Source organism: Myripristis murdjan, chromosome 16, assembly GCF_902150065.1.
Source record: "Myripristis murdjan chromosome 16, fMyrMur1.1, whole genome shotgun sequence".
NCBI lineage: Eukaryota > Metazoa > Chordata > Actinopteri > Holocentriformes > Holocentridae > Myripristis > Myripristis murdjan.
Window position 1 is genome coordinate 28,136,091 of NC_043995.1, and position 20,183 is coordinate 28,156,273.

Genomic DNA, 20,183 nt, shown 5'->3' on the forward strand with positions numbered 1-20,183 from the left:
ACATCGAGTTGTAAAGATGTGATTACAGGTGCCAACACGTTTGATTTATATTTCATGGCTTGCGTTTCAATCTGCTATTTAACGTCCGTGTTTGTGTTACAAAAGGATCTCCACATACCTCATAAAAGCATTGTTCGGGGTAAATGACGGTACCCCGGGTGACGGAGAATAGCGCACAATAACAAGACTCTCTTGCTCTCTTCATGTTCCTCTGTGCCACTCTTCATCTGGCATTGTACGGGAGGGCTTCCAGTATAAGGGTGGGGGGTGGGGGTGGGGGGGGGGCAGAAGAGGAGAGGGAGGAGGCGGGGGTGTCTGTGTATTCACCTCCCCACTCCATGCCTGTGGTCCATGAAAGAAGCTCCCCAGAAAACAGCAGCTGCTCGGCACTCTGACAAGACCCTCCAGATTGTTCCCCCTCATAAAGAACCTCAGCTGCCGGAACACTATTGACTCAAAGAGGGCGAGAGAACAGACAGCCTGAGCCCTGTAACCCTCCCCACCTCCCACCCCAATACATAGATTTGCTCTCTTTTCTCTCTGTTGCCCAAATCGCACCCAAAATATGCATACCACACATCAATCCAGGGATGGATGGGCGCCGTCTGTGCGGACGGCCATGTGTAAGCCGCATTGTAGATGGGTTTTCTCTCTTTCTCTGCCACCCTCCCCTCCCTGTCACCAACCTAGGGAGGCATTGTAACTGAGAGGGGGCCTGCACCACTGCTGGCTAAATGACTTAGTCATGGAGAGTGGGGGTGGGGGGCTGGGGGCGGAGGGGGGCACAGGAGCTACTGTATGCTGCTTTCACCATGCGTCTCAAACCGGTGTGGGAGGTTTTAGAGGCCTGCTGCCCTTTTGTGAACCGTGTTGGAGTAGGGCTGACAAATTGGCGAGCTGTGTGGCGTTTGGAAAACAGCGTTACTCAGATTTCATCCTCTCTGTGTTTCTGTCTTTGAAAATAAATTCAGAGTGACAAATTGGAGCACTTCTGAATGGGGTGTTTTCCATAGGTTTACATAGTTGTTGTTTTTTTATATAGATATATTATTATTATTATTATTATTACATTTCATATTGCACGTTTGTTCTCTGAACATCATCGACTGTTCTTGGCTTAAACATAATGCATTTCACACGTATTTCTCAAAAGGACACCCACACCCACACAGTCCCAAACCATGATGGCTGATACACTGAGCAGTAACACTTGGGGGAAAACAATAGTACACTTCAGTCTTCATGACAAAAGCAAAACATCACTGGTGTGATAATATGATGTACCTTGATTTTTTTCTTATCCGAGTAATACTGCTATACTGCAGCTACCACATCACAATATGAGTAGTTTTGCAAAGTACAGTTTACATTTTCACCAGAAACTTTGCCCATACTTGCCCATACTTATAACACTGCTCCACAGTGATTGGCTGAAAGTATAGTCCATAGACAACATTGCACCAATGAGCGGCGTTACTGTACAACTCTGTGGGCCAATCAGAAGGCCAGAATGAAAGAGCGTAACCCGCCCACGTGCATCAGCCAGTAGTCTTGCTGATACAACTGTCATTTAGACAAGAGTGGACATGGGGAAGGCAGGGCGAGAGCTGAAAAACAGAAATTATACATAGCACGAGTGTTAAAAAAAATAACTTAAGTTACGTATGTGATGGTTATGGATTCGATTGACATGCGTTAATATCCTCAAGGTAAGTTTTTACACCAGAAAACGCTCGTCACTGTTATTTTCCTCGAGGGCAAGAGCTGAAAATTTTTCAAAAAAGGAAGCTAACATTTTTTTGTTGCTTTTTACCCTCTTTGCTAACGAGCTAATGTTTATCTTACTGTTTCCCCACCGCCGCCGCCACCACCTCCACCTCCACAGAGGCAGCAACTTCAGGCGGTGCGTTGTTCTTTGTGCGACAGGGTTAACGTTACAAATTGAAGCCTAAGCAGGAGGATGTCAGCTCCCAGTAACTCGCTTCAGCAGCCGAGAGTGAGACGTAGCAATGCGGGCTCCCCCGGCTCATCCAGCAACAGCTGCCGCTTGCACCCCATCCGTGCCACCGTGCCCTACCAGCTCCTCCGCGGGGGTCAGAGCAGCCCGACGCGGACGCAGACCCTCTGCGTCGGAGGCAGCAGCGGACCCACGAACAGCCGAGGCTCCAGTCCCCCCTCCAGCCCTATTCTGAGTTCAGGAAATGCAAATGCAAAGCAGAGACTGTCCCCTGAAAATAAGGACTCCTGTCCCCCCGACTCACCAGTTTGCAGAGGTAAAAGAAAAAAAAAAAAAGACGCACTTCTCTTGCCTTGCTCATATGCTAGATAATGCCATGCCACCACTATGTAACATGTATTGTTCCCTGACACGTCTCATAACTTTTTGGTCCACTAGCCTAGTTAGTATATTGGTCAATATTTATGTATTACATGTTATGACAGTGGAGTAATGGGTTAATTATCATTTGTGGCGTTTGGGGATTTGACTGTACGCCTGAAACAAAGTTGGCATTAGGCTGTTGCAGTGTTTAATCTGTCATCCACTTTGTGAATCAGGCACTCATAAAGAGAATGAAGTGCACTACTGGCTCCCATATTTCCTATGGACTTTTGACAGAGAGGGGGAGGAGAGAATTGGCAACAAGACATGCTTGCAGTTGTAAAGGGGCCACGTCAGTCCCTGTAGAAACAGTGCTGAGCTAACAGTCAGGTGTTGCCTATTCTATCCCCACTCTATACATATATCACTCTGCACATCTGGAACATATACTTAGCTCCACCATGTTGGCTTGCACATGGACAATGGAGGCAAGAGCCGTGACATTTCGTGTCACTCTGAGCTACTCTTTTCAGGTGATAAGGAGTCAGACTGAAGGAGGATATGAGAGTCCAGGCAGCCCTAAATCAGCGTTTTCCAGTGCCTCTCTAAATCTTGTTTATGTGACAGTCTCTCTTGCCAAATATCGATGCTGCGGCTGGTTTTCAGGCTGGTAGTGTTATCCCCTCATCGGCCAGCGCTGCATTTTTTGTGCTGGAGGAATCGTGGCTATTTTCTGTAAAGCCTGTGTTTTCCGTTGAATATACGCACAACCACACACTCTCTGGCGAGTGCCTGAAACACGTTGAAGCGTCTGAATGCAGCTCCCTTTTCCAGAAACTTGAGACGCAGAGATACGGATTCTGCTCGCGTTAACCCCGGTGGGTGTCTCTGAATCTGCATCAGTTGCCATGAAAGCAACCAGATATTTTTACTACAGTGACCTTCGGCACTTAACGAGATCAGGTTATGAATCACCACGCGCCACACAACAGCCACAATGCACCAGCCAGATGGATGTTGCCTCCATTAGCCAAATTTAATGGCTTCTCCTCCTTACCTTTAACCAAAATGGCAGCCTCCTTGTCTGAGAGCTGCATTGCGGTTATTGTGGAGTTGATACCCATGTTTGTGACCGTGCAGTGCCATGCTTCACATTCCTCAGTCCTCTGAACGGGATGACCTCCAACCTTGACCAGTGTACCATGCAGGGCAGGAAACGAACTGTTTTTCCCCTGAATGACAGAGTAGGCAAACTTACCAGGCACAGACAGAATTCACCAGCGTTTGGCTGGTGGTTGGTGTTAATTTCCCACCCGAGTGGCATGCCTCACATTCCTCAATCCTTTAAAAGAGATGACCTCTAACCCTGACCAGTGTCCATTGTCGGTGCTGATGATGGAGACTTGACCCTCCTTGATGTCTGTGACCTTCCAGTTCAAACAAGTATGGCAGACCTCAGATGACATCGTGATCATATTTGGTAGAGATTCGTGGCTATAGGTGAAACTATATTATTGAAAGTGCAAATGGTAGCGGAAACAGACCACTTGAACAATATCAGTGTCATCACAGCATCCCTTATTGATGTGAAGGAAGTCGTAGGCTAGGTGTTTGGAAAAGTGTGATTCACTTGCAGGCTTAACAAAAGCCATTTGCTGAATTTTTTTTTATTCAGAATGTCTTACAGTACCGAGAGACTTAGTGCCATGCTTACCTATTGAGCTAAACAGCAACACATGTTGTGACATTAGTAACGAACTTGTGGTAACACTGGCATTCGAATAGCTCGCTGAATCACTCTCCGTGTCTTATCCTGACGATGAAAGGGTCACAGGGACGAGAGAGGGCAGAGAGAAGGCCGAGGAGAAGGGGATGATATTCCACCACATGACCTTTAGGTTCACTAGCATGACATCATTCTGTCACCACACCGTCCCAACAATGAAACTCCCCCTCCCTGTCAAAGTGCCAGCTGTGCTGAAATGGCTCTGCTTCATTGTCACCCATTCAAACTGCAGAGTAGGACCAAATGTGAAAAATAAGCATGTTGTCCAAATCGCTCGACTCTGTGCTAGAACATATTCCTGTTGGTTTCCAGACTGTGCATAACTGATAGCACAGAGTCAGGGGGTTGAAGGAGTACTTTCACATTTTGAATGTCACTCTGCTCCTCACCAGGTACTTGTCCTGATGTTGTGATAGTGTGCAGTGGCTTTTTAATTTACTGGAAAAAGATGAATGTTTGTATTGCTAGCAGTGTTAGCATATTCAACTAACTAATGTGGTATGCTTAACCCAGCCTAAGCTATCTTGGAACGAGAAGTGCTCATTGGATTCAGTTAGAGGTGCTAATATGCTAACAAGCCATTCCTTGTGCAGCTGAAAGACAAATGCACAAACTGTCGTAACTAATTGAAATTGACGAAGATAAGGTCTACTCAAAGCAATTGCATATCACAATTTTTAGCTTCCACAGTTAATACGTGTTGAATATATTAGCGCTATTTAAATGTGCAGCAAGGTGTCCTAGTGGATAGTCAGATTGCCTCACACCTGGAAGATCACAGGTTCGATCCTCCCAGCCGTCATAATCTCAACTAACATTTATGTGTCCTGCCAACTTGACATTGAACCTGTAACTGCTCCATCTTAAGCATCATAAAATGTTAATATCCTGTATTACATTTACTGTTGTTGAAATAATCAAATTGTGGATATGACACATCGGAAGTGTGGTAAAACAATTTAGTTCAAATAGTTGGGATTAACAGTTGTAATATCATCGTTCAGTGACATTATTGGGATTTTCCTTTGAGTCATTATTGTGAAGCCTTATGGGGAAAAAAAACGACAGGGAAAAGTACTGCTAATGTTTGCTGATTTGGATGACATGCTGTTTTCATATTTGTTCCTGCTCTGCCGTCACAAAAACACGTGTTTATCCCTGAATATGCATAGGCCTTTTCACAGCTTGATAAATTCCCGGTGAAGGAAAATTCCTATTAAAATTCTGACTGAAAGTATTCCTATAATATCAAATACTGCACTCATTTATCCCCCAAATCAGCAGATGGACTGCTTTGATGTCTTGGCTTCTTTCACACTGTTTCTTTTTTCTCATCAGGAGATTATTCTAGTCTGGCAAGTGGGGAGACGATGGAAAATAACCACAAGCCCGGTTCTGAGAACACCGGCTTGGCCTATATCAATATTGATGGAAATTTAGCCTGCTTCCTTTGTCTACAATGCTTTAGGGAATTTTACTGTAGCCCAGTGAGCTTACTTAGGCAATACCTTTGGGTGGGTATGCCTATGTATTCTCTGAACAAAGAACAACAATGAACAGCAATGTAGTCCTGCTAGGAGAGCGATGCCTCGTGTAGATAGTTTAGTCTGTGTGTGTTGGTTTGTGTGTTGGTGTTGGAAGGGCCTCTACACTGGCGTGCTCAGACATGGAATGGAGTGAATGAGCATATTTCCTGGTCATCTTCCTCGCCCTTTACACTCGTTGATAGGAAAAGCAAGAACTTTCCATTGGCTTTCAGCAGTCACCCAACGTGTAATCCCGGCTAATGCTAATTTCACCCAGCGCTCATTTGCAATCTCGCACTGCTCTCAAACTTGTGTTTCTGCGTGTGCTTTTTTATACTGCATGTTACTGCAGGAATGTTGAGTGGATGCAGGCAGTATTGATGCGCATTGTGGTGTGGCTGTTTATGAGTTCTTATGTGGGTGGTGTGTGCTTAACTGCTCTGGCTCACAGCAGACTGCTCTTGTAACATCAGCCTCAGATACTCTGGCTCAGCCATTTACATTTGCTTCAGGCCTGCTGTTTAGCCAGCTCTAATACTTAAGACATTAGCAAAATTGTCCCTACTTTGAAAACGAGAAGAGAACAGAAGCCCATGTCTGGACTCGGGAAAACGTGTTGTGTTGCAGTGAGCTAAATTAGGATGACCTGTTCAATGTAATAGATGGCTCTGGTTGGGATTTTTGTCACTTTTTCAGCTTTTTCACATTCTGAGTGAAAAATTCAGTCTTTTGAGAACAGACTTGGGTTCACTGAAAGACGTTTACACTCTTGTAATAAAGGCATCCATCAAGTGTAAGCCTACAGTCCATTTAGAGCTACAATTCGAAAGCATAGTTTAATAAACCATTTTGACAATAAGACCTTGGTTATGCAGCTGTTGGTTGTTTCTGGTTGATGTTTTTTTTTTTCTTAACCTTCATTTATACAGATAATCTCGCTGAGACATAGGGTCTCATTCTCAACACTGAGCCAACAACTCATTTAGCACAGAACACAAAACAGTAAAATGAATGTGCAAAGGTGCCAAGTGATAAACAGATTAAGGTTAAAACACGGAGTGATTTGAATTGCTATTGCTGCACTCGGGTAATGGCCCCCAGACTTATAAAGGTGGTTTGAGTGATTTATTGCTAACTGGCAAAGTAGCATGTTAAACTCAGTCTTGTTCACGTAATCAGGAAAGATGCCACATCAAAAATGAAACCCTCAAGGGTCTATTAAAATTGCTTACTTGATACCAAGGCCAACACGGGTGTGTGCCTCATCCTGTTTTTTACTCTCTTCCAATTCATAGGAGAGCGGTCGAAGTTACAGGTTCGGAGTTCCAGTGCCATCCGGCGGACGTCTTCCCTGGATGCCATCACAGGGCCGTACCTAACTGGCCAGTGGCCTCGAGACTCCCATGGACCCTACCCTTCCTGTATGAAAGACAAAGCCACACAGGTACCTGCCACACAGGGAAGAAAACTCTTGGCTACCAGCCACAGTGTCTGCTAAATCCCTAAATTTACCAGCTACTTTTCCCTTTCCCGCAGCCAACAATGTTTTATAATAGAACAGGATTTCCAAATGATGGCTTTCTGCCTGTCAAACTGCCTGGTGAAATAGACCAATTTACCAGCCACAACCAAAGACTTAGCAGCATTTAGCTAGCGGCTCGTCTTAATGTCCCAGACTGCTGCCAGTACAGCCGAATGTCCTGATACAGTAGATGTTGGTGAAGTAGTCTGAAATTCCTTCACAGCACTACATTTTAATCCATTGTAGCACCTCATAAGGCCCATGTATGGATTTTACATTGAAACTGACCACAATTTTCCTGGGCAGCAGCCCACACAGCAGCACTCACTAATCTGGCCATGTGACTGACCACTGAATTCAGTTTTTCTCGAAAGGCTTGATTTTTATGGGGGTGTGGGGTGTTTGAGTGTGTTATGAAAGAATATTGAATATGTATGATCATGACAAGGCCATTGACCAGCCCTGCTCCCTCTTTGCTAACAGAAGCCTTTCATGTGTCTGAATGAAGACCGCCAAGCCTAATTTACATGGGCTTCATCCCTTTAACCCTTCATTCACCTCGCGCTTCTTTGTGTGGAGGCTGACGGAGTGGTGAGTGGGCCCTTAGAGATCTCTTGAAGTAGTTGCATACAGACTAAACACTCGCCTCTAATAACAGGGTTCCTGTTCATGTCTGAGAAGACAGGAAAAGTATGGAAAATCAATTTGATAATTACTAGGTCTTGAGAAGTTTCTTAATTACGCCGAAATGTCTGGGAAAGTACAGAAAGAAAACGGTATCCATTCCTGATCGCTACTTGTTTTATGTAGGTGTCAAACTTTATTATTATTATTCTTATGGTGATAATTTGTCTCTGTGAAGAATAATATTGTGATATGCTTAGATGACAGTCATATTATCCAGACACTGACCAAAATCCAAATCCTCTTAAGAACTTAAACTCAGGAATTTAGAAATGGAAAGTGTTTGGCAATCTTACGCTGATGTGGTGGAGCGTGACACACTTGGACAAATCTCTGAGCGAGCAAATGCACAAACTCCCCCAAGGACAGTCAGAGACCACTTCCTGTTAACAAGCTATGCCGGAGCCCGGCTCTTTTTATAACACAGCAACAGCAGAAACCGGTAGACAAAAGGTCCCCGGCCCCTTTTGTTGTGCAGCGCGCAAGTTCAAGACGGCCTCTGCTTTGAGCTGTAATGTAGCTCTGCATGGAGGTGAAGTTGTTTGCACCTGTCCCCCAGGCTATGGCTGAGGCGAGGAGAAATCCCACTGCTTACCACCTGGCCCTCATGGCTGCCCGGCCCGCCTGCCTTTTGTGTGGGAGTTGAGGAGCAGAGGGCCCATACATATGCTAATCACTGTTCCGGGATAGGTCTGTGTGCCCTAGGCCCTGTGGTTAGAGAACACAGAGAATGTCTGTATGAAGATTAGACAGACACACATACATAGGCAGAGGCACACACACGCACACACACACACACTCACACACTTACTCATTTAATCCTACTTTAGCACTGCATTACACAGTATCTGCTGTCACTGGCGATCAAATAACAGCGCCCCACATTTGCTCCACGCAAGTTTAACGTGAACGGATTTGTACATTGTTGATTATAGGTTTATCTGAAATTCGGAGCTGAAGCAGCAACGTGCGACACAGATATCCTCTCAGATATTTATCCATGCTCTCGGGTTCAGAGAGTTTGAAGCATGCACAAGATAACAGGCAAAGTCAACTCACTAAACCAGAATGCATGTTTTCCTGATCTCAAAACCACACCAGATGATAGCGGTAGCATTCTGCTCACATGTCTCGGCATGTAATCTAAACAAACCAGCACAAATTCCACTGCAGTTCTATTGAAGCCCAGTCATTATTTCCTGCTTTGGAATAGAGCTGGATTCTTGAGGATGTTGCTTGCATGTAACCCTTTGGGTGGGAATCATAATGGGAAGCAAGCTGCAGGCTATGGTAACACAGTTTTATCTCAGCAGAACATTATCAGGCGCAACACCTGGCACACAAGTGTACAAAGCACACAACCCCGGCCGGAAGTTCAAGAGCTAGCATGATAAAAGGGCCTCTGCGGTAAATAAAGGTGGGGGTCTTGTTAACAGACACAATTTGTTTGGGGGACCCATGTCAACAAAGAAAGGTAGCCTCTGGTATTCTTAACTGTCTTGTACTGTCAGTACAGTGGATACCTGGGAGCAAATTGTTTGATTGCAAGGTAAGATAAGCACCATATGGAAAAACGTGCCCCTTAGTTTTACATACAAACTACTGACATGCCAGTAAAACATGTTGAGTTGTCCTGTAAGCTATTAGCTATCTTGAGATAAAAAAAAACAAAACAAAATAAAACAAACAAACAAAAAAAACAGCAGGGTCATTAAGGATGTGGCAACTTTTATGCAGAAAATGTCGAGGAATAATTTTGAGAGCAACATGACACACAAAACTAATACTAAATAATAATAATTACACCAATATTATCAGTAAATGTCCTCCAAAATGCTAATGCCATGCAAATTACCACCCGCAGGCTAAATTTTCATTTGAGATTTCATGGTAGTTGAAATGTTTCATATTTTGTTTATTGCAAGCTGTAAGGTGCCATCATCACCTTAAACATTAACTACATGTTCATTGCCATCCTTGTTTACATGAAAAGAAAAAGGCTACTGCTAACTGAAACAATATGGCACTGTGAGATTGAGGCATATATCGTTGGCAAGCAAATGCACTTTATATTTCATTGACTTACAAGGAGCAAGTAGCATGCCGGCTTCACGTCATACAACATCTGCAGGAACTTAGTTTCTTCTCGGTGGCCAACTCCACAACCAACTCCATAAAACATGCCTGCCCTTTTACAGCAATCTGCATTCTGTATGAACGGATTAAGCTGCAGCATTAAGTCCCTCAACATTTGGCTGAGGCATCAAACGGCACAAGCCATTCCATAGGCCATGCACAAAATGTTAATGCTAAAGGCTAGCTACACATCTGCTATCCAGCGTGGCCAAGCACAGTAGTCTCTTTATGAGAGCACAAGCACCCATTTAAACCGCTGTCCTTTTCTGGGGAAACCAGTGCCAGCAAGCCAGCAGAAACGGCTTCACTGGTGTTCCTCATTATTCACAGTGTGATATTCCATATCATAGGGCACGGCTTGTGCGTTAGCTGGAGAGCCATAGAGCTTTTTCTGTTAGTGTGGGGTCAGTCATAAGGCAGCATGAAGACACTGACATTTGAGATGTTTCATACTACTGTACTGGCTATAACCCTCTGGACGTTTGCCGATTTGTTTGAGGACCAGAGGCACTGTTGATATGCATAATCAAGGGGGAAGTACGTGGTTTCAGACAAGCCTATTAAATATCCTCAGTCTGTTTCTGTTTTTGCATACATTTACATAACTTAACCGATTCCTTCTTTATGTAATAGAGGATTAAAAGACGTGTTCACAGAGACAGAACTGGCTCTGCTCTTTTGTAGAGGATATTTTTTTATATCAGATGTTCCTTGTTGGTGTGTTATCAATACAACTTTTGTGTGTAGTGCTCGTGGGCTTGGATAAGATTTGTATTGCACTGTACATATTCTGCTAGAGTGGAGCGTACAGGCTAGTCATAACCAATTTGTAGATTTTACACCACTGCATTGAAGGTGGGAAACCAACACCAGCTGCTACCCATGTGCTTGTAATTTCTGTTTTTTGCTGTTTTTTTCCTCTTCATTTTGACATCCTTTGGTTTTCCTATAACTGTATTTTCAAAATCTGCTTGGCTTGTAAAATAATTATGACAGGTGTTGGACTTTACCAGCCACTGTGGCCTGTAGACAACAAAGTTAGTTTCCTGCACTGCCGCAGATGTATACAGGCTTTACTAGCTTACTAATGCAAGCAGTCAAACATTTTGTGTGCTATATTTTTCCTGTTGGATGTGTTTTTTTTTTTTTCTCCAGGATTATTTTCCCATGTTGACGGCTTTGTATGTTTCACCGATTCCATATTTTCAGCTTTAGTTTTGAACACACAGCAGTGATTTTTGAGTTTGCCCTCATCTTCCTCAATTGTTCATCTGAACTCTTTACATTTTAGGCGTTTAGTTAGTGCGTAGTAAGTATGGGGTCTTATAGATGTCTTGTTGAAGGACAGTTTAACAGGACACATTTCTCTTGATGGTCACATCGGTTGAATAAGGTGACCTTTCTGTTACTGGATGGTCTGTCTTACCATTAGGCCACCCTGCCACCAAACAAATCTCAGAAACTGTGGGTATTTAATCTGTGGGTATTTAATTAATCTGAGGTTTTAGATTGATGTGAGGGAAATAAATGTTTGTTTATTCATGGGTTCTTACACAATGGGCACTTGTGTTTGTGCACTTGTGCATGAGTGTACCATACTGAATACTTGTCTTTGTGTGCCTACGTAACATATGCCATTTAGCGGCTGCTTTTCTTACAGCAGGCTGAGTGCATACAGTATATCTCGAGCATGGGTGAATTGGGTTGTGTGTATGGGAGACTGAGAGAGAAGGAGTTTTGTACAAAGAGAAAGACGGTGATGTGCTTATGTGTCTGTATTTGTTTTGTGTGTTTCAGACTCCAGGTCTTTGGATCGATGAGGTGGCCGACCAGGGAAGTCCCCACCAGCGCTCAGCCTCCTGGGGCAGCGCAGATCACCTGAAAGAGGTAACCTCACCTGTGTTAGCCTCGTTCAACTCAGTCACAGTTGCCTCTGACAGTAAACACAGCAACACAATAGGAAAACGTCAACACCTTGGCACTGTCTTGCAACATTAGGTTAGACCAGAATAGCTTGTCTGTCGCAAAACATTCAGTTAAGAATAACACTGTTGACACTTATTATGGCCCTACTAAACACACAGCCAATTCGCTGAGCATGTTTTTGTCATTTTTGAGGTTCAGCCCATTTACTCAAAATGTGTTTTATTTGTCAGGATCTGAGGTTGGCCTAAATATTATGCTGCTGAAGGTTGGTTTCCACTCCCGTCTATCTTCCTGGCTTGGTGGCCAACCAGCCGACCACATGGAGCTATTAGTTCTCCAACTCCCTAGACCACAGGCTAAATTTAACCTCGCTCTCCCCCTCTCTCTCCCACTCAACTACACCCTAGCATCTCATTGTAGCCTGTTGTTTTTGAGAGACAGTGCAGGAGCTCGTCTCAGCCGTGTAACAGCCATATCGTTCCCTCTTCAGCTGCCTACCACAAAGCGATGTGTACGAGCCGGGGAAAACTCTTACTGTACCTGCTTCATAAAGGCCCTACCAGTGCTTGTGCAACACAGTGAAGATAAAGATGCCCATAGACTTCCTGGTCTGGTTCCTGCACAAGAGCAGAACCCCAAAATGCATGGTATACCTATGCATTGAAGTTTTAAGATATTGATATGGAGTTTTTATCTCCCATAGAGCAAAACTAAGAAACTTTTTTTTACCCACAAAAAAGATGTCACGAAATCAATTACCCGTAAGGACCTGTTTGTAGAACTACTTTCTAATAATAATTAAATTTTGGCCAAACTGTCAAATAAATAAATATAGCCACAGGAAACATAGCAGCAATGCTAAGGTTACATGTGCACATACAAAAATATGATCTCACAAAATCCATGTCATGTTGAAATGATAAGTATAACTGCAGCTAAGGGCAGCACCAAACTATTTGTAATCTTTGTGATAATTTATTATGATGATGTGTAACATTTTTATGCAGATGACGGTTATCTATTGCTCATTCCCTTCAGTAGTACAAACCCTTGTATCCCTGCAGTCTGCCTTTGCTATTGTGCAGTCCCATTTAAGTCATTTTAAGTTGGTTTTAAATGCAGACGAATCCAAATTGATGCTATTTCCTAATGGCAAAGAGCCAACATGGAGTCTTCCTAAGATCTCACCTGCTCAAGGGGTTGAAGTTGAAATGGTCACAACATATAAATATCCACTTGTTACTGAAAACACTGCCACTGAGCTGACATTTAAATTAAGTTTAGTTTTTTAGGCATACATGCGGTTTCTCCTTCCAGACAGGGAAACACTTGATTTCGGCAAGCTTTTTGTTTTTATCGGATTACAGAGAACAGCTGATAATGAATGCATCTGACCAGGAGGAAGTTGGATACTGTATGCCATTGTGCTTCACATTTTATTACTGGCTGTGGCAATCAATGTCCGCAGACGTTCACACTGGTTGGCTTTTGTATATAAATCTCTTCTGCGGCTGGTTCCTCCTTATCTGACTATATACGTGTTTAAAAACCAAAACCCACATGGCCTGTGCTCTCATGATACTCTACAGAGTTAGAACAGGGTTAGGCAAAACAGCTTTGAAAAACACCGCCCCGTCTTCCCTGGAATAATTCACACATGACCTGAAATGATCACAGCTAATTACTACGGGGGAATTTAAGCCAGTTATACAGGTTTGAGAAAAGAAGATCTTGATCAGTTTAATTGCTTCATAATTCTGACTGAAATTTACAATGCATCATAATTGGATTTTTTCCCCTTGACCTTGCATTGCACATTAACTCTGCACTGTGTTTATTTGTCTTTATTGTGTGACAGCTGAATTTATCTGTTTGTGTTTACTGTTTGCTATTGCAACAGTGCTGCCCTCTTGGCCAGGTCACTCTTGAAAAATTTTGATCTCAGTGGGACTTTTATCTGGTTAAATGAAGGATATATATTTATCCGTATGTGTATATAACCCTGGAATTCAAGAAAAGCCATCGTGTGCAGTCTGCTGTAGACAGTCCCAGTGCCCTGGCCTGCACAATCAATAGCACAGCACAGCCAGGAAAACCTCTCTTTCTCATTTTCTGAGATTACACTGGGATTGCCTGCACTTGTCATTATTGACTGCCGCGGTTGGCTCAGTGAATGTAGGCGAACTGCACTCTACCTCTTGAACCACTGTGGTTTACATGTGTGGGAGGACATCCAATGTAAAGACCTAGTCTCTTTGTTGACTGTGTTGCCAGGATTACAAGATTGGCATCAAAGACCACACCTTTGTCTGCATAGTACAACTGCCTGTGTTATGCTTACAAAGGTATCCTGTGTTTTTTTTTTTTTTTTTTTTTTTTTTTTTTTAAACTCTATATTTGGCCAAATACAGAAATACCCATTGACTTAACCTCTATTTCATCATCAGGCACAAATACTTATTTTAGTCGGTGCTCTGGCCTGCAATAGTGTTGAGTCAGGTTAACTCTTGGGGAGTGCACACTACAGTGAGTAACCTTGTGAAATAGACCAACATGCACATCCTTTTTTAACCTCAGGAGGCAGGTTGGGGTGTTGACAACAGTATAATAAGTCACAGTAAAGTTTTAAAAGATCCTAAAAATGTTTATGAAGCAACACTATTAAAAAAATACAAATATGTTCACATTATTTTAAGTTATAATTGCCCTGTGCATCTTTCTTGGGCTCTGGCTAGCATAGGACAAATTATAATTATTCTGATAAATGTATTCAACTGAACTGTGAAAGGCTTCATATTTCTTTGATATCTTTAATATCTTGAAGCTTTAGAGCAACAATAAAAACAGTGGTTAAAGTTAAATTTCTCCTGTTGAGAGAAATGTTGCCCTTATGCCTTAAGAGTTGTGAGTTTTCCTTTGTTGACACCAGCATGACTTTTCTTTCAGCAGATTGCTAAACTGAGACTGCAGCTGCAGCGCAGCAAGCAGGTCAGCCGGCAGAGCAAAGACAGGGAGCAGAGCTCACTGCAGCTGCCGCAACAGGCGCAGCACGGCTCTGCATGCCAGCCTCAGGTGAGCCATCCATGTCTGTATCTGTGCCATCCATAGCCTTGCCAGAGTCATTCACGTGCTCTTTTCAGGTGGTAACGTTACAACTCCAACTGTGGCAGTGAAAGATTTTCCTCTGATAGTAAACGTATGATAAGGTGGCTTAACGGCCAAGCAACCACACACATATGAAACAGAACGTAACCAAACCATATCACAGCTGCTGAAGATAATGGAACTGAAAATGAAAATTTTGGTTTAGCAATGCTAATTTAGTCTACATTAGTTAGACAACAGTGCTCTAAAGTGATGGGGGTTTTGATACTTTTTTATGACACTGCTCCTCTCTTTTATTGGTTTAAACCTTAAGGTCATCTTGGCATTGATAAATCTGTAGATGATCAAAACTGCTTGTTCTGTTGGTTTACATATTGTAGAGTTACACTGCCTGTACATTTTTATAGCATGCTTTTTTTTTTGTCTTTTAGTATTATGTAAAACACATTTGATCATAGTCCATGTTTATGATACTTCATTTTGCGCTGCATTTGAAAGACGAGGTTTAATGAGTCCCAGCTCTGACCAGTTGTGTCAGAAGGAAGGAGAGGGAAGGAAATGTGTCTGGGCTTGTCCTGTTCTCTCACTGTTTATGGTTCATTCATTAACAGATGCCCAGCAACAGCACACATCAGCCACTGTGGGAAGATGAACATCAAAAATTCTTTTTTCCTTACATATTTAATTCCTTTTCTGTAATGTATATTTAATGTACATCAGAAAAGTACGTTTTAATTGAAAGGCTTCATCTTATGAAACTGGGTCTGTGACAGTTTGATTCTCCCAGTGTGTCTTGGCATCACAACATCCTTTGGCAGAGACCAAGACATATGCATTGAGATGTGTTTTGATTGCACAAGTGATGTGGGTGTGCGAGGTATTTATGCTATGCACACATCTTTACGGACATTTTAACCCGTGGTTGTCTGTGTCTTTCCAGTCCAAGGGAACCTCATCAGTCTTGTCAACTATCCCCTTGCCAAAGTCCCTGATATCCAGAGTGCCCAGCAGTGTCGAGGGCATCAACCATGAACTAGAAAACGTATTTATCAGAGAGGACTGGGAGCAGGGGATACAGGTAGGAACCTGCATGTACACCAGACCTGGGTGAGGTAGCAGTTTCAGATAATTCCTTGTGTTTGTTTTAACCTGCATGGGAGTCGCAGATGGTTGGGATTTGCCACAAAAGACAAGACAATTAGTGTCAGATGATTTAGACTCTTGGTAAACTTTTGCGTGATGAACTGTCAGTTGCTCTTACTCATCTGGTGGTGGGTTAAACAAATCCTAAGAATTTTTTGTAAATACTTATAAGACACACACACACAAAAAAAGAATTTAAAGTCATATGCAGCATTGTGCACCATACAGTCAGACAGTAAGACACATATATTCTCACTCACACTGAATTAAATCGCTGAGAGGCGAGGAGACTTGTAAATCTTGTCTGATGTGGGGCAGTAAACCTTGGCAGGTCTGTAAAGCTGCTCTCTCAGAAAAACGCATGCACACACACACACACACACACACGTACAGCTTAAACACCACTACAGATTTACAACCTGCAGTGCACCAAGCATTTTTTCAGCTCTCCCATCTGAATCAGCTGTACCCTATTGCCCAAGCAGAAAGCTCTGCACATCACACTGTTCATAGTGTATCAAGTTTTACCATCTGGTGTGGTATTTACTTCTCCATTCGTCCTTTAAACATACAGACAAACATAGGAGGCATTTTTGCTGATGCTCTTGTTCTTGATCAGAGTGACATACAACAAGTGAGCAGGGATCGGTTTAGTATCTCTGGCAAGGACACACGCGGGTTGGCACGGCCTCTGAAGGACACAGGGGTTGTTGTGGGGGATCCATGTGCAGTGACACACGACCTCTCACCACCTTGTCCACACTCTGACCTCACAGGCCATGGACGTGCTGGATGGCCGCCGCGCCCCCTTCCCTCCTCATCACTACAGTAGCGGCGGGGACACACGTGACACGGACACCCAGGCCCCCTCCAGCGGTGACTCCAGCCCGTCGCCCCGCCCCTGCAGCGCCGACCACCTCCACTCCCCTGATGGAAGCCCCTGCTCTGCAGACGATAAAGGTACTGCTTCACTAAGCTGAGCTGTGTGATGCAATTTGGATTTGAAAGGTGGTTTTATCAGGGATGGTTTTTACTGATTTCATTGCCTTATGTAGCTCACACTCCTGTTTTAATTTTGTGTAGTTTATCCAGCAGTTGTTAAAATATTACATGCAGGTGTTCAAGCATATAGCAATGCCTCTTCAAAAATTTGATGTTTCCATGTTTTCTTTTTTGTTTTTTCTCCATGTCTTCCTCGTAATACCTAAACAACAACTTGCAGACACATGTAATGTTATGCACTCTTTCCCCAGACAGTGGGTGCAGCTCTCCTCTGCCCAAATTTGCCACTTCTCCCAGACCGAACAACAGCTACATGTTCAAACGGGAGCCTCCAGAGGGCTGCGAGAGGGTCAAAGTGTTTGAGGAGATGGTGTAAGTATTCAGTATAAAGTCCTGGTTGTGTTTTGTAAATGCATCTGGCTTCAAACTTGGTCATTTTGTACTTGGCTCTTGAATTCTGTACTTGACGACTGTGTAGGCATTTAAAGAAAAACATACACAGCGTACTGCTTCACAGACTTTGAGACTCTTTCTCACACATTATACTTGGAGAAATATCAAGGACAGCAAGATGCATTAATACAGTACAAAGTGTGGTACACAGTGTATGAATAGAACATAACTGCAGCGATAATGAGCCTAATTTCTTTTGCCTCCAGGTCTCGCAAATCAAAAGGCTTCCCCCTCTTCTCATGCCCAGACAAAAACAAGGTGAACTTCATTCCCCGAGGCTCTGCCTTCTGCCCTGTCAAACTCCTCTGCTCCTCCCTCTTCTCCTCCGTCTCCCCCTTGTCCTGCTCCTCCGCCGCCCCCAGCCCCCATGGCAACAGCGGCCCGGGGCTTCAGGTGACCCCGACTCTGCCCACCGCACCGCTACCCACCTCTCAGTCCTCTGCTGACTGGAGCCCCGACACAGACACCGGCATACACACAGACAACAGCACAGACAGCCTGAGCCCCGACACGGGCCCAGACTCTGATATAAGCACAGACGTGGGGAAAGATGGCGCTGCACACTTGCTCCTCACCAGCTAGTCCTCAGGTATACATGACCAAAACACTGAGAGATGCAGTGACTAACGTTGGTCAGATGGCATGGTTTTGAATGAAAATATATACCCTTGCACTCCGTTAACCCTAACGTTAGCCAGCAGGGAGTGCCCAAGGTCTATAAATGACAAAGTTGAGCCATGATTTGTGGAAATGAACAACACATGGGTGGATATGGGGCCAGGATCCGGCAGGACCAGCATTTTTTGCTTGGTCCAACAAGAATTCTGGTCCCAGTGTTTGTCCCATGCATTGTCAAGGAAACATGATTGTTTGGTCATTGTCATTTAGACCCACAAGTGTCCCGGCCTTGGGAGTGGCCTCCCGTCGTCCATCACTAATCTAGCTTTCTCCTCTGCATCGTGACAACACCCATAACAGAAATAGCTTTTTTTTTTTTTTTCTTTTCTTTTTTTTTTTGCAACAACATAGATGACCGCACAGTGTTCTGTAGCCAGCAGTTTTATCAAGGTAAAAATAATTCAAAATATTTAATTGTTTTTTTTTTTCTAACCAGCTGTTCAGTGTTCAGCAAGATGATATCGAAATTACAGGTAATTTTATTGACAGAACAACCAAAATAATAATAAGAATTTAAAGAATAAAAGAAAAAAAATACCATGCCTGTTTATATTGCAAATACATTGGGATTTCTTACAGTTACAGCACAATGCCCCATATTACCTACAGTATTTGCACTTGTTTAGACTTGGCTCAAGATGAAATAGACCATAGGATTTTTTTTTTCTCCCCTTTGCAAAAGCACTTAAACACACACTGGCCCTTTGAAACCAGCAGCAGCATAAGTGCAGGCTCTACCCAGCCGAGACAGAGGGCCAGACTTAGATCTGCCTATCTGGTCAGATTGCTATTAAAACTTGGTGAGCGCTACAACATGCAAATGACAGCTGTTCTATCCAATGACCAAATAACCAGTTACAAAGCACACGACTCCCTCATTGCCTTGTTTTATTGCCCCCCCGCTGCCCACAAGAATAAACTCAGGTCATGTGGAATGTACTTTCTTGGACTATGTTGCCTTTTCCCAGTGTTCATTACATTTTCCTAGAGTAAGAAGACATTCCATGGTCTTTAACCGAGATGCTTTTTGCTGGAGAGGCTATCGCCGACTGAATCAAACGGTCGCCGCCGCGCGTGACCGACGACTTTTGCATAAACATGTTCAGGTTAGAGAGTTTCAGGTGCTCTGACAATTACTATGTATTTGTTTCAGCCCTTTGTAAAATATGTACCAAAGCAGAATGCAAAACCGTACAAGGCCCATCATTTATTGGGAACATGACAGGCACAATTTCTGTGCCAGAAGCAGAATGTGTATGTGTGTTTTGTTTTGTTTAGAAACAGATGAGCAACAGACAAACACTGTTTCTTAGTGTTTCAAACATAGACGCTAAAAAGATAAACCAAGGCTAAGCACTTACTTGCAAGTGAGATGATAATCACTATTTTAAGACTAATTTGCAAGGTAAAACAATCAGATATTGAGTGTGTGCAATTGATTTTTGTTTGAATTAAAGCTACACTAACAATGTTTGAATAACCACGATTGGATAACAAGATCCAAGCAGTTATACGTAAACTTTGCCTGGAGCAATCCACCGCCAGAACATATGGAAAAAAATACAGTGGAAATGGACCAAGCAAACTTTGAATGGGAGAGAAAATGCCGTAAACTATTTCTCATTCCAGAATTACAGTCTGGCTCACCACTTGCACACAGAAACACAAATATCAACAGTATATGCAACACATTCCACACAAACTAAGTTTCAATACTGTGTTTGTTTTGCTTGCAGCTCCACGAGTTTAAATCATACTAATTCTGATTTTATTCACATGCTCATTGTGCGGTGCAGTTACGCGACGTTTGCCATGTTTGCCACTAATAATTAAGTTCTCCTGTGTATTACACGTTTTTATGTAGATCTTGTGTGTTTTTCAATAAAGGAAATGAAAATCTCT

The 20,183-nt window shown here is 43.2% G+C and overlaps 1 protein-coding gene across 3 annotated transcripts; it reads left to right on the forward strand.

Annotated features, from left to right (window-relative positions):
- The first annotated feature begins 165 nt into the window (after window positions 1-165).
- On the forward strand, window positions 166-20,182 carry glcci1b (glucocorticoid induced 1b). Of its 3 annotated transcripts, none has more exons than XM_030071840.1 (9): window positions 166-1,709; window positions 1,886-2,273; window positions 6,928-7,076; window positions 11,772-11,861; window positions 14,847-14,972; window positions 15,946-16,083; window positions 16,925-17,108; window positions 17,402-17,522; window positions 17,810-20,182. In XM_030071840.1, exons 2-9 carry the CDS (start codon window positions 1,961-1,963, stop codon window positions 18,183-18,185), a joined length of 1,497 nt encoding a protein of 498 aa, XP_029927700.1. In that variant the 5' UTR covers window positions 166-1,709; window positions 1,886-1,960; the 3' UTR covers window positions 18,186-20,182. The 3 variants fall into 3 exon arrangements, with proteins under 3 accessions (XP_029927700.1, XP_029927702.1, XP_029927701.1); XM_030071842.1 differs by having other exon boundaries at window positions 14,850-14,972; XM_030071841.1 differs by having other exon boundaries at window positions 166-2,273.
- Window position 20,183: the final 1 nt, after the last annotated feature.